General features: G+C 41.1%; 1 protein-coding gene across 1 annotated transcript in view; it reads left to right on the top strand.

Moving 5' to 3' along the window:
- syt8 (synaptotagmin VIII) overlaps positions 1-20,910 on the top strand; it is a 59,436-nt gene that overhangs the window by 16,055 nt on the left and 22,471 nt on the right. Inside the window, exon 2 of the mRNA XM_048545592.2 lies at positions 20,138-20,282. Coding sequence (XP_048401549.1) covers positions 20,171-20,282 — 112 coding nt within the window. The 5' untranslated portion in view covers positions 20,138-20,170. The remainder of the gene's footprint in view (positions 1-20,137; positions 20,283-20,910) is intronic.

The raw sequence follows: 20,910 nt of genomic DNA, 5'->3' as shown, positions 1-20,910 counted from the left end.
GGAAGAAAATGGGAAATTCTGCAATTTATTCAAAATTGAATGAGTGTAGGTGTATGAAAGAATTCCCTCTTAACCCAGATCAATCACCATAAATTTTGCAATGTGTAGTGATAGCCATCAATTCATCCACTTTTGTCCCTAAACTGGATGACAGAAAACTCTCACAAAACAATCACAATTCCTACATTATATAATATTGTAAATACTGTGCCATTCATAATCTGCTATTATAACAACAATTCTATAGTTTTGTACATGTAAATATTCCTATTTTGTTCCAGACTTTAAAAATAAATCAGAAAGTTTAATCCCAGATAATACCACTTTCAAACCTGCATACCTTAGTACTAAGATAGTAGAAACTGCAGATGTTGGAAAATCTGAGATAACAAGGCGTATAACTGGATGAACACAGCAGACCAAGCAGCATCAGAGGAGCAGAAAGGCTGATGTTTTGGGCCTAGACCCTTTTTCTGAAGAAGTGTCTAGACCTGTAACATCAGCCTTCCTGCTCCTCTAATGCTGCTTGGCTTGCTCTACACCTTGTTAGCTTAGTACTAATCTCAGTAGATGCATCATAATATTCTTTTAACTGGGACAATACCTATCTAAAAATAATATGCAATGGATTGTAACTAAGCAATCTGACCATTTGTACCTGAATGTCACTGTCAGTAGAATATATTTTTTTTATGTTCAGAATATCCCAAAAGATCACAAGTAGTTAGGTTAATATCAGTCACATTCTAAACATACTAATTTACAGTATTGTTGTATGTGTATCCAACAACAGCAATATCTGAGACTATAGCATTCTTCCAGCGTATTTTATTTCAATTTTTAAAGACACCCATATATATTCAATTTTTATACTATTAGCTCATTGTTTAGTTCACAACCAGAATAAATGTAGGGCAAGTGACAATCCAAATTGCTCAGGGGCTAAAGCAGCCCCCAAATCTCTGAAAAGTTTTATCATTTTATCTGTTGTCTCAAATGTCTTTTAATAACATCATATTATGTCTCTGTGTTTACCGTAGCTTACTTTCATAATGCACACCACACCTTGCATAGCACTGGGTATTGCAGATGACTTTGGTTTGTTTAGTAGTTGGTTGATGAAATATTTCCTCCCGAAGATTTTAGATTGGTGACATGAGTAATTTAAAAAGAATGCAGTAGGAGACACCTAGAAACAGGTCAAGCAATAATCAGAAGGTTACACCCTGTCAGGGGAATGGTGCCAGATCATTATCTGATTGCCTGAGTGATGTGATGTAGGCAGGAAGATCTGCAGAATTAATGTTTACGTTTCTGTAACTGTTTGGGGGCCGTCAAGTAGGAGGCGTTTCTCCTTTTGGTTATTTTAATTCGTAGGCAATTAGAAAGCCACTGGCAGTTTAAAAATAAAATTATCCATATACAGCCTGATTGAAGAATAGCTCAATTGGTCAACAAAAAAGTAATTAGATGACCTATTTAGACCAGACAGGTCTTGGAACTGTCCCTATGGATTAAATTCAGAGTTAACATTTTGGGTCTGGTGACCCTCCTTCAGAACTGATGGTGGCTGGGAAAGTGTCAGTTTATATGCAGAAAATAGGGACTTGGGTGGGGTAGGGAGTAAACAATAGGATAGAGCTCAAAGAGAGAGAAAGACAGTTGGATGGACAAAGGAGTTGCTAACGATCAGGCTGGGAGGGGGGATAGTTGTTAATGGGGGCTGTTAGTGACTAACATCAGGGGGTTTGTAGTGGCAGGCTATGTGTGGGGTGGGGGACTGGGACAGGGAAGAGTTTTAGCCCTAAAATTATTGGACTCAATATTGAGTCCAGAGGGCTGTAGGGTCCCCAAGTGGAAAATGAGGTGTTGTTCCTCCAGCTTGCGAAAGTTGCCACTTCAAAGCACCACCCTGCTCCCTGGCCAACATCTCTGTCTCCAGTTTGCTACAGTGTTCCAGTAAAGCCCAACGCAAGCTGGAGAAACAAGACCTCATTTTCCACTTGGGGACTCCACAGCCCTCCGGACTCCATACTGAGTACAATAATTTTAGAGCCTAAACTCTCCCCTGTCCCAGCCCCCCACCCCACACAACAGCCTGTGTTACCACATAGCCTGCCACTACACACCCCCTGTTGTTAGTCACTAACAGTACCCATTAACACTATTCACCCTCGCAGCCAGATCTTTAGCAACTCCTTTGTCCCTCCAACTGTCTTTCTCTCTCTTTGGGTTCTATCCTATCGTTTACTGCCTACCCCACCCACCTCCCTGTTTTTCTGCATATAAACTGACGTTTTCCCAGCCACCATTAGTTCTGAAGAAGGGTCACTGGACCCGAAACGTTAACTCTGTTTTTTCGTATAAGGATACTGCCAAACTTGCCGAGCTTTTCCAGGAAATTTGTTTTTGTTCCTGATTTACAGCATCCACAGTTCTTTTGGTTTTTACTATGTATTAAATTACCTGATTCCATGGAAGATTGCTCCAGCCTTCCTTGGTTAAAATGAAGCTAGATCGGTGAGGATTTTCTCTTCCCATTCAGTGACCATGCTGGAAAAAATACATCTGGATGTGGCTGAGATTAGGATCAGGATTGGTTGTGATTTCACCACCTTGCTCCTGACACGCATGTAATTACTGGCATCTTGGTCAAGGCACTGAAAGACACCCATGGAGTTGTACTGCCCAGAGAGTCAATGTTACATAGCAGGAAAGTTGAAAGATGTGGGAGAAAGCAGTCGGGCAGAGGAAAAGGTAATGAATAAAGAGAGTTTGTACAATAACAATAATTCTATGCTTGAATTCCTCCAGTTAGGTTTCATTTCCTGATACAGTACTGGCACAGATCATGTCAAAGTCACAAATGACATCCTCTCTGACAATAACAAGTACACACTCCAGGCTGATGAAGGGTCTAGGCCCGAAACGACAGCTTTTGTGCTCCTGAGATGCTGCTTGACCTGCTGTGTTCATCCAGCTCCACACTTTGTTATCTTGGATTCTCCAGCATCTGCAGTTCCCATTATCTCTGACACTCTAGGCTGAATGTTTTATTTGTTGGCTCAGGGCCTGGTGTGTAGAGTTTTTGGAAGGGTTTTTTTTCGCTGAGTCCCATTGCATTTTCTAAGCATATCTTGTCAAAAATAACAACCTAGCCGGCCCCATGGCACCCCTCTTGTCAAATTCCAGCTCCATCTCAGCATATGCTGTTCCCAGAACAACTCGCCACTCAGAGGATATCTGCCAAAAGACCAGCATCTCTGATACTAACACAATTTTTAAAAGGCTGCTGCGTGCTTGGATAAGGGTTTGCGATCTGCCTTTGCCCCACACCAGCAACATAATGGTGCAGCAACCATAAAACCATGCTGCTCATGAGCCCATGGCCAGTAGGCCTGACACTGCTGTCGCACACATAACCCCTTTCACTCACCCTACTCACTTTTTAACCACTGGGCTATGTTAACCTCTCTATCTCCACTGGATCCTATAGTCTTTCTGCCAAAAGCATGAAAACCACCTTTCCAACTCCTTTTAGTTCTCAAAACTCAAAACATAAAACTCCGTTTCTCTTTCCATAGTTGCAGCCAGAACTGTTGAATTTCTTCAACACCTTTTTTTCCCAGATCTCCAGCATCTGGAGTACTTTACTTTGATTTAACTACCAGGCTTTGTTCAGGCTTCATACCAGGCATATTTGATACAGTGTGAGGCTGGAGGAATACCGCAGTTCAGGCAGCATCAGACGAGAGGCAACGTTTCAAGCCTAGACCCTTCATCAGGAGTACCGACCCAAAACACCAACTTTTCTACTCCTTTGATGCTGCCTGGTCTGCTGTGTTTCTCTAGCTCTGCACTGTGTTATATCTTATTGTTGTACAAGTATTCTTTTTATAACATGGATTTAGCTCAACATTGGCTTCTATCTATTTATACCTAACTACTAGATTGCCTCTGTCAACTTTAGTATTTCATTGAGGAATGCAATGGAACAGGAAGGCATTCAGCTCATTGTTCCAATATTAGCTTTCTGAAAGAGTTACGCGATTAGACCTACTCCACTGCTCCTTTCCCTGAGCCATTCAAAATATTTCAAAGGTATTTAGTCGCTTTGGCCTGCTCTGCTCTTTAGGTAGATCACATCTGACCTAATCCCAACTCCATATCCCAGCCAACCACTGTAACCTTGCACCACCTACTCACCAAGAATCTGGCCTGTGCTGAATCCCTTTAAAAAAAGTCGCTGACTCTCCTCCAGTTGAATATTTTTACATTTGATTGTTCCCTGTTCTTTTTCTATAACTAATATGCCTGTTGTCAGAGCTATAGTTACCACAATATGGAGGGTAATCTGCTCCGTTAGTGTTTAGAGACTGGGCAGGTCAAGGGGCTGGATTTTAAGGTAGCTGGTGTGAGAAGGAAGTGGAATGGGCGGCTGCCTGTAGCAAAGCAAGTGTTAGAGAGCCAAATAGTGTCTGCATGGTGGGAAGACACAAATTAACATTGAGAATGGAGGATAAACAACCACATTTGGGAAATTAGGGCAGTACATCATTTGGAAGAATGTCAAGCATGAACTAGAAAATTTAAAGGCTCTTAACTACCTCACTCTCTCCTTCTTTGAAATATCAACCTAAAAAGTGAGAAGAAATTAAGTTTACTGCCCTTTAAAAGCTGCCACCTTCAGCAGCTGACTGTGCTACAATTGGCAGCCATAGTCCCACCTGCAGATCTTTTCATTCGCCATTTTCTCACTTCCTCACATCTGGCCTAACTCATTTGCAGCCATTTTTCCAATGTGACTACCAAAATATAGAGTGCACAAACAAAATGCAGTCAATTCAGTATTTCACAATTGAACTCCCTGTTTGTTTTTCTCAAACTGGGAGCAGATGTCTGATTTCAGCACCCACTCACCTTCCATATTATTGGGAACTAGCAGTATGATGTCGGATTGCTGGACCACATCAGCGCACAGAGTTTATTTCTATGTAGGGGGGAGTAGACTTCCCACTTTGGGCCATAAAATCCAGCCTGAGCCCAACTTACTTCCACTGCATCTTCTATGCCTACCTCTCTCTTGTCCACCAAACCAAACCAGCCTTGAATTCCCTGAACACAGTCTGCAATCTATGTCACTTTAACCTTTTCTCCAACAGCCTCTCGCAATCATCTTGGCCTTCCTCATGTACTCTTGATTCCATTCCACTTAACTCCTGAATTTTTCCTATGTCCCATTTCCTGGCCCCCTGGCATACTAACTCTGCAGATGGTTTGTCCCAGTAATGATATTCATTTCGAAATTGCTGTCATTACTACTCTGAAAATACCCATCCTTGATACCTCTGACCATGTAAAATACCATCACACATCCAATCAAGTAATCATTAGAAATAGGAATAGATCAGTCAGCTCCTTGGGCCAGCTGAGGCATCGAATAAGATCATGGTTGATCCAATTAAGATCTAAACTCCACTTCTATACTTCCTTCCCTTGACTCAATTGTAAATCAAAGATCTGTCTAACAAACCTTTGATACATTCAATGACCAAACTCCCATTGCTCTCGGGGGTAGATAATTCTAAAGACTAAACAGCCTGAAGAAGTTCCTCCCCGTCTCCATTTTTAATGGGAGATCTCTCAGATTTCATTATTCACTCTTCATTCTAGTTAGTCCCAATGGAGGCGTAACAATTGCTTAGCATCTAACCTATCAAACCACCTCAAAATCTTGCATGTTTCAATAAGATTATCTTATTATTTTGAAATCTTTCGTTCAACTTGTTCAACTTATTCCCCTCAGAAAATTCAATTTCCCAGGAACCAGTCTTATATACATTCCTCCTAAAGAGAAGAGACCAAATATGAACAGGGTACTTTAGGTGTGGTCACATTAATGCTATGTATGGGTGGAGCTTGAGATCACTACTTTTATATTCCATATGCAGAGCAGTAAAGGCCAACATTTTGTTCGCATTCTAGTTCCTTGCCATTCGTCCATGTAAATTTTTTGTGACTCATGAAAGTCGAAGAAAATCTTCTATGAGTCTTGTAATTGATTATGTCCTTTTGCACAGTTACTATTTCACGTTCAAATGACCAAATGCAATCTCAACATCCTATTAGACTTAACTTTGTTTCTAGCCCCAAATCCTCTCTAAGGAAAGACCACATAATTTTACCACAGATTATTCTTTGCCTCTGTTCATTCCTCAACTGTCTGCTCCTGAAATCATCATTGATGCCTTTTACTAACTAAAGGCTTGGCTATTGTAATGTTTCCATTCTCCACCCTCCATAAACTTCAGCTTATTGAAAATGTTGCTGCTTGTGTGTTAGCCTACGCCTAGTCCTATTCAACCATTGTGTTTCTACACTGAGGTTGACTGAACTCCTGGTTTCTCAATGCCTAACATTTTAAATTTCATACCCATGTTCAAACCTTTCATTTACCCTGCAGCCAAAAACAATTTGAATTTGCAAAGCACCTTTAACATAGTAAAATATTGTGTAATTTATAACAGTTCACAGGAGTGAAATAAGACAAAAAAATGCCTTTGAGCTACATTTGAAGATATTAGGACAGATTACAAAAAATGTTACCAAAGAAGGATGTTTTAATGATTTCCATACAGAGGGAGGGGTAATATCATGGTGGAATTTGAAAACAAAAATGAGAAGTTTAAGATTGAGGCTTTGTCAAACTTTGAGTTAATGTAGATCAACAAATACAGGAGCAATGGATAAAAGGCACTTGATGAGAGTTAAGAGATAGCAACCAGGTTTGACCATAAGACCATAAGACATAGGAGTGGAAGTAAGGCCATTAGCCCATCAAGTCCACTCCGCCATTTAAATCATGGCTGATAGGCATTTCAACTCCACTTCCCTGCACTCTCCCCGTAGCCCTTGATTCCTTGTGAGATCATGAATTTGCCGATCTCTGCTTTGAAGGCATCCAACGTCCCGGCCTCCACTGCACTCTGTGGCAATGAATTTCACAAGCCTACCACTCTCTGGCTGATGAAATGTCTTCTCATTTCAGTTTTAAATTTACCCCCTCTAATTTTAAGGCTGTGCCCATGGGTCCTAGTCTCCCCGCCTAACGGAAACAACTTCCTAGCGTCCACCCCTTCTAAGCCATATATTATCTTGTAAGTTTCTATTAGAGCTCCCCTCAACCTTCTAAACTCTAATGAGTACAATCCCAGGATCCTTAGCTGTTCATCATACATTAAACCTACCATTCCAGGGATCATCCGTGTGAATCTCCACTGGACACGCTCCTGGATGAGCTCACATTTATGTGAATGGAAGAAGGGAGGCAAAACAGGAGATTGTTAACTTTGTCAATTCTAGAGATAAAAATAAATTGTTGGGCTCTTTGCTCTTAGAGGAACTGTAAGAAAAAAATGATATTACGGTAAAAGATTGATAAAATTCTCAAAATGAATCATTAACAACAATCAACAAAATATAACTTTGATCACTTATTCAAAACATCATATTGGAACACTGATATTTTTAGAACTTGTTATGATCAGTACAGCGTTTATTTATATTGTAAACATAATACAACCTGGACTGTTAATAACAAGTCCATGGGGAATTATATCACCTCAGTTTCACTTAGATGTTGTTGCCTTAAATTGTAGCTAAGAGTGTGAGTACCCCCAGCTGGAGCTGGCCTCTTGTTGTGGCTGCCTGGCTTGGTTGTTCAATGTGCTCATCTTGGATGATAAGACTAAACTGCTCTGGAATTTTATGCTGGATTTAGCTATAGTTAGCTATTAAATTCAACATAATATACTCTAATCCCTGACCTTCTTCCTGACATTTGGATTATAGCTACTGATGCAAGTATTGAACCTCCTTGAATAGAAATTCACATCTTTCAACAGCTTTCAAGCAGGTATACCTGTTCTGTAGATCAGGCAACCAAAAGCCCATTTGCCATATTTCTCCTTCATATAAGATAATGAAGTTATTGTCAGGCCTAAAACTGAGAACTAATTACTACTGAGCTAACTTAACAGCCATCAGAATAATTAAAGTAAAGCAAGTCAACTTCCAAAATGTTTTTGAAAATGTTTCACACAGGAGGTTATTAATTAAAATAAAGTATTTAGAAGCTCAGGATTAGTCCTGAAACTGATTTATAACAATGGTAACCCATTAAAGGAGTCAAAGTGCAGGCACCTGCGGCCAGTGTTGGAAAAATCATTCTTTCTAATTTAGATGAATCTCTCGAATTTTGAGACAGTGTAGAAGTGATCCTATTTGACTATGGTACCAAACTAAGAGAAAAAGTAAAACTGGAGGAAACAGAATGTGTTGGAGAAAATACCTAATGGGCTGAATAACAGTAGAAGAAATTCATTGCAGCAAGGTGTAAAATGCTAGAAATGGGTATGATGCAGTCGGGACATCTGCACTTCATGAACGATTTGGAAATGGTGAGTGATGAAGGTGAGGCTGACTTAAGATTTTCTGAGTTCAAATACAATTAAATTGAATACTGCTTGATAAAAGCGTATTTGTCAAAGCTTTTCATTTCACACTCATCCAAAAATTTGCAAGAAACACCAATGTGAAGGAGAAACAACAGTTTATACTCAATGAGAAAAGAGCACTAATTGGTTAGCAAGTGGATTCTGATTTGTAGAGGTCTTCACAATTCTGATCAAAATTATGGTACTCCTTCCAACTGCATGGTGGGTGTACCTAGACTTTGTGGCATGTAGTGTTAAAGAAAGTAGCTCACCACCATTTATTTAAAGAATAGTTAGTGACGGGCAATAAAATCTTAATTAACCATTGACAACTACATCCCGTGAAAGAATGGATAAAAAAAACTGCCATTATGAGATGATCATAGTATTAAAGGAATGAGCTCTTATACCTGTTCTGTTTTTAATTTTGTCTGACCAGCAACACTTCAATTAAACAAACGTGCTTTGATATCTAAATATAGCAAATTGTCTATGTCTGTAATGAACGCTAGTTGAAAAATGGTTAGAATCTTACAAGTACTGTGAGTTTGGGTAAAATAATATATTTTTAAAGAGTCTCTATTGCATGACCATTAATGTTTAACAAACCCTTTTTCAACCATTTGGAGAGTGCAGAGCCATATGTTATTTTTGATAACAGACCGGTTGATAGGTATTGATATTTTCTGATTTGAACACAATCTCATATTTGTGTCATGTGCCAGCAGATTATGGGGCAAACGCACTGCAGGTTCTTTAGGCAAAGCTCCCATGTCTCAAAGTCTAAGGGGAATAGTCCTCAGTGAAGTGCAGGGAGACAGCCATTGGTCAGAGTGTCCAGGCACAGTAAGTCAAGGATAGCCTCTAATTTCAGTCCAAAGACTTGGGCACAATCAATCAGCCACTGGGGACAGTCACATTGTGAATCCTTTTGCTTCTGGGGGTGAGGAGTGTCATGTCAGGTATGCCATCTCCCATCTTGGCTTTTTTTTCCTACTTTGGGTTATTTTCTCATTGAATGAGAGAAAGGGAGGGACTGAGTGAGATCTAAGTGACTGGCAGATCTGATAGCACTGGTGCAGGTGGGGACAAGGTGATGGGGTGTCCCGAATGAGTGAATAGGTGGAGCAAAGGCAGATAAGGTTAGTGGTATGGGAGGGTCAGGGTAGGTGACAATGACAGAGGGAACTTGTTGCATACATTGATGAGAGCGGTGGAGCAGGAGCCTTGGAGGAAGGTGCGCACAATGGCAGGGCAATTCTCAGGTGGATGTGACTACACAGACCTGGGGAGCAACTTTGATCAGATTGGGAGCTTCTGGTTTTGTGGCTTCCACTGCTGGTTCCACGGAAGAAGGTGGCCCTCTTCTGCGCTACCCCCATCCACCAGACCTCTAGTTCTTTGTCAGAAAACTGGGCACCAATTTCCCTTTCAAAACCATGTTGAGCCAAATGTTATAAACTCCGCAGAACACCTTAGGCTGATGGTGTTTGACAGGGTATAAAATGGCCTTTTAAAGGTGGAGCTAATGCCAGGGCTCCTGGGATGGCCTAGCAGTGACAAATGCTTGAGTTCATGTAGAGTGGGAGAATTAAGCTGGATTCAGATGTGAGGGGTACCATAGGGATAATGATAAGTAGTTAAAGAGGCAAATTTGAGACAGCAGCTTGAGAAAACTTATTATCCTTGCAGATGGAAGCCCTCCATGAGACTTGATGAAAATGACATTTTTACAAAAACAGTAAGATTTGGGTTGTTTCTGATTGAATTCTAAGAGCTATTACTGCAACTGTAGAAGTGTTTGATGGTGTCTTGGATTCTTTAATGCTCTTAAAATCAATGATGGTGTGGAATTGTCTGAAGATCTTTGTCCTGGTTTCAAGGTTTCTGCACAAACCAATTGCTGCAAAGCAAGGATGTGATAATTTGCATTCTCCTTGGATTACAGCACCTTAGCACAAAGAAGCAAATGTGAACACAGAGCAAGATAAGCTGCAAAAGGGGTAGAAGGGGAATGGAGGTAAGCCTCCCAGAAGGAAACCAGATCTGCCCAGGAAAGAAGATGGCCCCCTGTCAAGCTTGCTGCATTGATGACAACAGGCACAGGCTAGTTCTGCATTGTGAACCTTGCACCCATTTTGAGAGTGGTATCAAAATATCAAACTTTGTTCCCCCTATTAAATGCTTGAAGCATTTTCTGTTTCAGTTTCAGATTCCGAGAATTTCCAGAACTTTGCTCAATGTGTGGATCTTCCCTTTCACTAGCTTGCTAATATTTCATTTATCAGCATTGTGAGTCTTAGGGGAGGTTATATCCTTGATGGTGATGGAATAGTGACTGCTAGATCCTAAATTATTAAACTATTACCTTTTTTTTAACATTCTTTTTGACTTATTGACATTGTTAAGTCTTAAGACCAGGCTTAATACAGAACCATTTCACTCTGGAGACAGCTGACATGTGATCGCCACTGAGGTAGACTGACAATTTGCATATTTAGCATTAACCCTTTATGCTACAACAATGTGACTATATTGATTAGGTCACCAATAAATAGTGGAACGAAACTTTAATCTGAGTCCTTCTAAATTTTTGTAGTACAATTCCACCCTCAGCAGCATGTTTATACTAAACAGACCTGTGGAACTGAATTTCTTACTACTTGGTTGAGCTGATCTCAACTTAAAATATACTCGGTTGAAATTGGTCATCTAATTCCTGTGTATGCTCTTGTGCCAGTAGCCTTCGGAAAATTTGAGAGAATAGGAGCAGTAATTCAAAAATGTCTCACAGACTTGAAAGAGATCTTAGAAGCTGAGAGTACAAAGAATTGAATAAACAGTTGAGGAAATATTGAAACTATTTGTGAAATGTACAGGGCAAGACAAATTTTATCTCACTGAAACCATGGTAACATGCTAAACATGCAGACCATGTCCATGCAATCCCAACATGTTAGCTTGTCTTAGTTTTAGTTAGTTAAATCCTTTCCCACTTGAAACTGATTTGTTGTCTTACCTAGATTTATGCTAATATCTCTCTTTCTTTCAGTTTACTTTAAGTATCCAATTTACTGTTGTGTAAAGCCCTGATTTTAGCCATTGTATTTAACCACTGAGAGATTTGTTAAAGTGATTATTTGTTTGATAAGGTGTGGTTGGTAGATATATATTGAGCAACACCCTGGTAAAGGTGTTAGTAAGATATCCCATGGCTGGTGAGCTTGAAGATGGGAAGGACACAAAATTAGGTGATGCAACATACCATAAGCATGTCAGTTTCCTGCCTCCACTAGAGTTACATTCCACTGGTAAGATCCACGACCAAATTTCCCACTGCATCACAAGGTGAGAAGGCCCCATATTGGATGAATCTGGCTGCACACAGGCTTGTCACCGTCCAACATGCCTGACAGGTCAAAATCTGTGAGCATCTTGCCACTTTAAGTAGGGATGTGAGTCACTTGATCAAAAGAAATCATTGCCTGTTAGAGGGCCTGGACATGAGTTCCACTGAGAGCATCCTCTAACTCTTGTTTCTGAGCCCTCTGTCGCTCTCCCAGCACAATTTGAGAGCAACACCCATCCCACAATGCACTTCACTTAATCCTGGCTCCATCATGATCCTGAAGGTGGATGGATGAGTGTGTGTTAGGGGATGTCATTGATTGAGTTGGGGTCTGTGTGAGGGTGGAGTTTGAGGTGAGTTGAGGGATGAGGCAGGTCTTTCCTAACAGTTTACTGCTTGTAACCAAAGTCTTGCAGAGCCACGGCAGTTCTTTTAAATAATGTACCTCTGCTCAAAGCAACCCTGCAGCCACCTCTGAACTCCAGGAGTGAGAATTCAGGCCCTGCTATTCTATTTTCTTTCAGTTCAGAGTTTAAAAATAAATCTTCTTTCTTTCTGGAACCTACTCTGCATTTTCTATCTCTGTCTGCATTTTTATGACCTCGGAATCAGTTATACTAGAACAGATTGTATTTATTTAAATTTGAAATTTTTTGATGTGTACAATTGCTGGTTGATTGTTTCAAGCTTTAAATTACATCATGGAAGGTGAAGAATGACTTAAAGAAGTATTATGATGTTTATTGCAGACTTCTCTTAGGCCCTGATTGTTTGCACTGACTTCTACTTGTGGGCATATGCCAACTAGGCTATCAGGAAAATTATGAAATCAGTCATAATAAGAAAGTTTATTTGCAATTCCAGGAACTGGTTTACAGTAGATTCCAATTAAAGCCTCGGTCAAAATTGTAATAGCAGAAACAGCACAAATGTCTTGTCATAAGACCATAAGATAAGATACAGGAGCATAATTAGACCATTCAACTGACTGAGTCTGCCCAATCATTCGATCATGGTTGATGTGTTTCTCAACCCCATTTTTGTGCCTTCTCCCTGTGACCTTTGATATCCATGCCAGGATCCCAACTATCTCTGTCATCTATCAATTTTCTGAAGAAGAGTCTAGGCCTGAAACGTCAGCCTTCCTGCTTTCCTGATGCTGCTTGGCCGACTGTGTTCATGCAGCTCTACACCTTATTATCTCAGATTTTCCAGTATCTGCAGTTCCTACTATCTCTGTCTCCCCTTTATTTCCCAGTAGAGGATTAATGGGTTGAAGGCCCTCTTCTGAATTGTATCAATTTCTTAATTCTTTTACTGAATGAGAGTGTTGCTGAGCACGCAGCATTTATTGCCCATCCCTAATTGCCCAGAGGGCAAATAAGCGTCAACTACAATGCTGTGGGTCTAGAGTCACATATAAGCCAGACCAGGGAAGGATGGTAGTTTCCTTCCCTAAATGACATTAGTGAACCAGATGGGCTTTCCCTGACAATCAGCAATAGATTTATGGTCATCATTAGATTCTTAATTCCAGATATTTATTGAATTCAAATTCTACCACCTGCAGTGGCGGGATTCGATCACGGATCCCCAAAACGTTACCTAGATCTCTGGATTAACAGGCTAGCAATAACACTACTTGGCCATCACCTCTCTAACAGGCAAATGAAGCAAACTGCCAGGAAGGTTAATGGAATGGTTAATAGAATGTTAGCCTTTATTATAAGATGATTTGAGTACACAAGTCGTGAAGTCTTCTTTCAAATTCATAGGAGCTTGAGTGGAGAGCACCTGAAGTATTGTGTGCAGTTTTGGTCTCCTTTTCTCAGAAAAGATGTTATTGCCATTGAGGGCATGTCCTGAAAGTTCAACAGACCTATTCCCATGATGGCAAGACTATCTTATGAAGGGAGACTGGGGATACTTTAGATTTTGTAAGAACGAGGTGATCTTATTAAAACTTACAAAATAAAGGGATAGGTAGGATAGTTCAGGTAAGATTTTTTGCTTGGTTAGGAACCAAGGGGCACAAATTTAAAAATTAAGGGTCTACCACTTAGATCTGAGATGAGGAGATTGTCTTTTAGTAAGAGGGTTATGTATTTTTAAGGTAGAGATTGATAACTTTCTGATGACCAGTAGCAAACAGAATCAAGAATGGGGTGGAAGAAAAGCTGTGAATTGGATGACCATCCATGATCAGATTGAATGGTGGGCAGGTTCAATGGTTGAATAACTTAATCATGTTCCTATATCATTAGTTTAGAATCCTTTCGTATTGGCCTAGCCTTAAAAAATGTATATATTTCTGGTTGGCAATGAATGCCAATATGTAATTAGTTATTTAATTGAGATATGGTACTCTCTGTAGGTCAAATGCAACATTCACATGATTTGCAGCAATCATTTTGAGACCTTGTTTACAGAATTGTAGAATCATACAGTATTAGAACAGATCCTTTGGTCTAATTGGTTTACACCGACCATTTTCCCAAATTAAACTAGTCCCACCTGCCCATATCGCTCCAAACCTTTCTATTCACGTACTTATCCAAATGGCTTTCTAATGTTGTAATTGTACCTGCATCCATTACTTTCTCTGGCAGTTCATTCTACACACTAACCATTCTTTGTGTAAAAAACTTGCACCTCCCTAACCTTTTTAAATCTTTCTCCTCTCACCTTAAATATGAAAGTTCAGTATGTGATGTCTTTGTAGTCGGTATGATAGTCTCGTTTGCACCATTACAAAAACTGCATAATTTAAGGAATAAACTACCACCAATCTCTCAGGGAGATAAGGCTTGATATTAAATACAACCTCATAAGTGTTGGCCTCATCTTGAGATCAAATTGAAAAAGCAAAGAAAGAAAAAAATGTTTTTATCTATCGCCTTTAGTGGCCTCAGCACATCGCAAAGTTTTTTATGATCAGTTAAATATTTTTGTTGCATAGCCACTGTTGCGCTGAGGAAACGTAGAAACAAATTTGTACATAGCAAGGATGCACAAAATAACAATGTTAATAAGTCAAAAAATTTAATCTAAATTATTACTTTTCTAATGTAATTTATAATGCAATTTACACTGCCCATTTCCATTGTGCATCTGCCCCAAGGAAACAACGTTATTTTAAGTTCTTATTAAGGATAATACTTCACCACACTTAATGTCAAACTACAGTGCTGTGTTAGATGATGAGCTAATGTCTTGCAGTGGGGCTTTGAATCCAAACCCACTGTCTGAATTATAAGCAATGGTGTTACGAGCTAAGAAAATTAGCACTAACCATGCTTATACCAGTAAAAAGCCTGCAGCTATATGACACCTCAAGCATCTCACTGCTCGGCATCAATGATGAGACAGTTGTTTATTATTAACTGGAAGTATGATTGAAAACCCCATCAGACTCCTCCATATTATACTGCATTTCCCTAATGCTTTATAATTGCTCTAAAGTGCTGTAATGCAAACTTAGCAGTTGTGACTCATTTATGCAATGGTAGAGTCTCCATTTCTGGGCTGAAATATCTCGGTTCACGTCCCACTGGCTCAAAGCAGTGTCATAACATGCCCAACTAGGGTGATTAATTTTTCTTTGAAAGCTCAGCAGCTCTGGGATCCTCACTCACAGAATGTAACCCCCACTGTGATAGTTACAGTAGTCGTGAGAATTGATCATTGCAGAAATACACTGAAGGAGATTTGTACATCACTGCAGGTGCATTTTAAATGCTGTGTGTTGATTTTCCAGAGATTCTGACAACCTAATTCGCATCCCTATGATCTGTACTACGTCTTCAATTCCTTCACAGTTAGATCACTAGGACACAATTTTCAGCAATTGAACAAGGCGATAGGACAAATCAAACCAACCCTTTGTTGTTTAATTTGAAAATTGTTTTTATTTATTCATTTGCAGAATACAAGTTTCAGTTGTTAGGTCAATACTTATTACCTATCCTTAACTGACATTGAGAGAGTAGTTGTGTGCTGCCTTTTTCACTTGTTGCAGTCTATGTATTATATGTACTTCTAGTGCTGTTCGGAAGGGAGCTCCAGGATTGGAACATTGACAGTTGCAAGTTGGGATGAAGCGTGGCTTGAAGAGGAGCTTCCAGTTAGTGGCTATTTGGATTGAAGTACAGTCATTTACAAATGTCTTTTCAAATCAGCTGCAGTCATGTGACCAATACCATAAAGGCACATGCTGTAGGTGGACATTTTTAAGTTCACTTCAGTAAAGACTTGTGTTAAACACACTGTTGCATGGTGTGCTCAAAACAGTAGTGCTTTCAAGCGTCTGCTGTTCTTGCCTTTCTAGATATCAGGGGTCATGGGTTTGGGAGATGATGTCAAAGGAATGCTAGTGAGTTGTTGCAGTACATCATGTAGGTGGCTTCTTGAGTGTTGTCGAAGCTGTGCCCATTCAGGTAAGAGGGCAGCATTCCAACATGTTCTTGGTTTAAGATAAAAAAGCGTGGAGCTCGATGAACACAGAAGGCCAAGTAAGCATTTTAGGAGCACAAAAGCTGCCTTTTTGGGCCTAGACCTTTCATCAGAAAAGGGGGATGGGGAGAGGATTCTGAAATAAAAAAGGAGAGAGGGGGACGTGGACCGAAGATAGACTGAGGAGAAGATAGGTGGAGAGGAGAGTATAGGTGGGGAGGTAGAGAGGGGGTAGGTCAGTCTGGGAAGGACGGACAGGTCAAGGGGTCGGGTTAAGATAGTAGGTATGAAATGGAGGTGTGGCTTGAGGTAGGACGAGGGGATAGGTGAGAGGAAGAACAGGTTAGGGAGGCAGGGACGAACTGGGATGGTTTTGGGATGCATTGGGGGACGGGTGATTTTGAAGCTGGTGAAATCCTCATTGATACCATTGGGCTGCAGGGTTCCCAAGAGGAATATGAGTTGCTGCTCCTGCAACCTACGGGTGGCATCATTATGGCACTGCAGGAGGCCCAGGATGGACATGTCATCTGAGGAATGGGAGGGGAAGTTAGAATGGTTTGTGACTGGGAGGCGCAGTTGTTTATTAAGAACCGAGTGTAGGTGTTCTACAAAGTGGTCCCCAAGCCTCCGCTTTGTTTCCCCAATGTAGAGGAAGCCACAACGGGTGCAGCAGATGCAGAATCCCAGGAGGAGCTTGAACAGTTCATCCACTTCACCAACACCTTCCATCTCAATCTTAAGTTCACCTGGGCCATCTCCAACACATCCCTCACCTTCCTGGACCTCTCTGTCTCCATCTCAAGCAACCACCTGGAAACCGATGTCCAATTCAAGCCCACCAGCTCCCACAGCTACCTGGAATACACCTCCTTCCACCCACCTTCCTGCAAAAATTCCATCCCCTATTCCCAAATCCTTCACCTCCGCCACATCTGCTCCCAGGATGAGGCATTCCACTCCCGTACATCTCAAATGTCCTCGTTCTTCAAGGACCGCAAGCTTCCCCCTGCGATTGTAGAGAATGGACTCGACCATGTCTCCCACATTTCCAGCAACTCATCCCTCACACCCCGCCCTGCAACAACTGCCAAAAGAGAACCCCCCGAGTCCTCACATCCCCTCCACGAACCTCCGGATACAATGCATCATCCTCTGATACTTCCGCCACCTACAATCCAATCCCAGCACCAAAGACATTTTTCCCACCCCACCCTTGTCAGCCTTCCAGAGAGACCACTCTATCCGCGACTCCCTTGTCCACTCCACACTCCCCTCCAACCCCACCACACCCGGCACTTTCCCCTGCAACCGCAGGTAGTGCTACACCTGTCCCCATACCACCTCCCTCACCCCCAACCCAGGCCCCAAGATGACGTTCCACATCAAGCAGATGTTCACCTGCACATCCGCCAATGTGGTATACTGCATCTGCTGTACACGGTGTGGCTTCCTCTACATTGGGGAAACCAAGCGAGGCTTGGGGACCGCTTTGCAGAACACCTCCGCTTGGTTCGCAACAAACAACTTCACCTCCCAGTTGCAAACCATTTCAACTACCCTTCCCATTCCTCAGACGACATGTCCATCCTGGGCCTCCTGCAGTGCCATAATGATGCCATCCGAAGGTTGCAGGAACAGCAACACATATTCCGCTTGGGAGCCCTGCAGCCCAAAGGTATCAATGAGGATTTCACCAGCTTCAAAATCTCCCCTCCCCCCACTGCACATCAAAACCATCCCAGCTCGTCCCCGCCTCCCTAGCCTGTTCTTCCTCTCACGTAACCCCGCCTCCCACTTCAAGCCGCACCTCCATTTCATACCTATTAATCTCATTCCGCCCCCTTGACCTGTCCGTCCTCCCTGGACTGACTTATCCCCTCCCTACCTCCCCACCCTTACTCTCCTCTCCACCTATCTTCCCCTCCATCCATCTTCGGTCGGCCTCCCCCTCTCTCCCTATTTATTTCAGAATCCTCTCCTCATCCCCCTCTCTGATGAAGGGTCTAGGCCTGAAACGTCAGCTTTTGTGCTCCTAAGATGCTGCTTGGCCAGCTGTGTTTGTCCAGCTCCACACTTTGTTATCTCGGACTCTCCAGCATCCATTATCTCTATGTTCTTGGTTTGGGACTTGCAGATGCTGGACAGGCTTTAGGTAGTCATGAGGTGAAATACAGTACTCTGCACAGATTTCGTAGCCTCAGATCTGCTCTTGTAGCCAGAGTTCCTTTTCACTCGGCCACCTTTCTTACCATATTCTTCAATTAATGTGTCAGACATGGTTCACAGCCAACACACTCTGCTCAGAGTCAGATAGTTGTGGGTGCTAGAAACCTGAATACATAATCTAGCCCAAGCGCTGTGTCTGAGTGAGTGCCATGCTGTAAGACGTGTCATTTTCAGTTGAAACATTGAAAGAAGGATGCCTCTATCTTCGCAGGTTGGCAATAATAGATGATGGCATCTGTTTACTTTCAGCAATATTAAAGTTGTGGACCAAAACATGACAGATTGTAATCCCATGGACTCATTGACTGCCATAATTAACAACACTGCAAATATAACTACACTACATGAACTGCAGAAATTCAAGAATTTGCCTCATCACCACCTCTTACAGCAATAAAGGATGAGTAACAAATACTGGCTTCGTCACTGATGCCCATAACCTGCAATAATGGGAAAAAAGAAGGCTTACATCTGGCTTTGTATCATCAAAGAATTATCGATCTATTTTTGGCAGTTTGATGAAGTGAATGTGAGGGCATGTGTGACGATCATAATCTCTAGCTTAGGCAACAAGAAGATTTTAATTGCACACTTCTTGACAATGCTATTGTCTGTTTAGATACCATGGAACAAGAATAAACACCTGAATCTTATTGTGGTACGGGCCACAAGATGGAAACGAGAAGGAATGTCTTTTCTCAGAGAGTTGATAACCTTCCATTTAGAGAGCAGTAGATATTGGGCCATTGACTTGTTCCTGTTTCTTATCTTCTGATGTCTCTGTGTACCAGTGATATTGACTAGACAGAATAGGTAAGGGAGGCTTCACGATTGTGATATCACCTTTAAATCAATAGCTACAGGATCTTATTTTCTTTGACATTTCAATTTCATGGATTGAGGCAATATGACAACATGACAGAAGAATTGCCTGGAATTCAATGAGTCATGATATTTGCAATAACATAATACTGTATGTTACAATATTTCAAAGAGTTTCACACTATAAATTTCTATGAAGTGTAATAATGGTAGTCATACACACAGTCAATCTTTGCAACACCATCCTACAAGTAACAGAGAGATGAGTGATAGTTAGAATTTATTGTATTGGAGTGGGATCAATGAAGTAGGAGGGAGAAAATGGGCATTTTTTTGCAGGTCACCTGGAGATCTCATTATGTCCAATATGTCCAATATTATGTCCAATAATACCTAAATTGAGAGGCCTTGGATTTGGGAGATGATGTCAAAGGAATGCTCGTGAGTAGATCTTGGTATTAGCTCCAGACTCAAGTGATCCATAACAAAGCAAACAAATGACCTGCCTTTAACATTTACAAAGATCTCACACTGATTAGATCAGCTTGGACCATTGGAAGAACAGTGGGCAGCAATAACTTAATCATCAACAGGCAACAAGTGGCTTGATTGGAACACATGGCAGATTGCACTATTTTTTAATATCTCATTTCTGGAATATGTGTTCTTCCACTGGTGAGTGACTATGGCAGGGAAGAATGATTTCCTCTGATTTGTTTTTACTAAATGCTCAAAATGTGGAATTGACTTTTTTATCCATACTGAAAGTTTGTTTTCCTTTATCCTTTAGGCCATCTAGCAGTCATCTGAGAACAAAAGAAAAATGAGCTCATCAAATGTTACCACTACTGTAAATCCACCGGTTACTAATACCACACAAATAAGCACAACTGGAAGTGGAGGCTTCATTTCCAATTTGATTAATAAAATTCCATGTAAGTACATAAATGTGACATAGTAAATTTATATTCAAAGAACCACAATCATGAAAATGATTTCCTTCGATTGTAAACAGAGACAAAATGAATACAAACATTTGACTAATTGGAATAAAAACCAAAAGAACTGCGGATGCCGTAAATCGGGAACATAAACAAAGTTGCTGTAAAAGATCAGCAGGCCTGGCAGCATCTGTCGAGGAGAAAACAGAATTAACATTTTGGGTCTGGTGATCCTTCCTTAGAACTTCTGAGGAAGGGTCACCAGCCCCAAAACTTTAGCTCTGTTTTCTCCTTCACAGATGCGGCCAGACTTGCTGAGCTTTTCCAGCAGTTTTGTTTTTGTTGCATTTGACTAATGGTCCTCTTCAAATAGCAGAATGAGCATGCTGTCAATATTTTCTAACCATCCTGTTCCAAGCTGTTATTACACACCTCTTGAGGAGGTGGGACTCATAGTCTTGCATTAGGGATACCACCAATGCACCACAAATGCACTTTTAACAAGTGCTCTCCAACTTCATGTTAACTCAGTGCAGGTGCGATCAGTCTGGCCAGATGAGTGGCAGTTAATGAGCAGATAAATGATAAAGAACGCAGCGAAACCAACTTTAACTTGTTTCAC

Source organism: Stegostoma tigrinum, chromosome 17 (genome assembly GCF_030684315.1).
Source record: "Stegostoma tigrinum isolate sSteTig4 chromosome 17, sSteTig4.hap1, whole genome shotgun sequence".
In the NCBI taxonomy this organism is placed as follows: Eukaryota; Metazoa; Chordata; class Chondrichthyes; order Orectolobiformes; family Stegostomatidae; genus Stegostoma; species Stegostoma tigrinum.
This window is presented reverse-complemented; position numbering and strand designations above follow the sequence as displayed.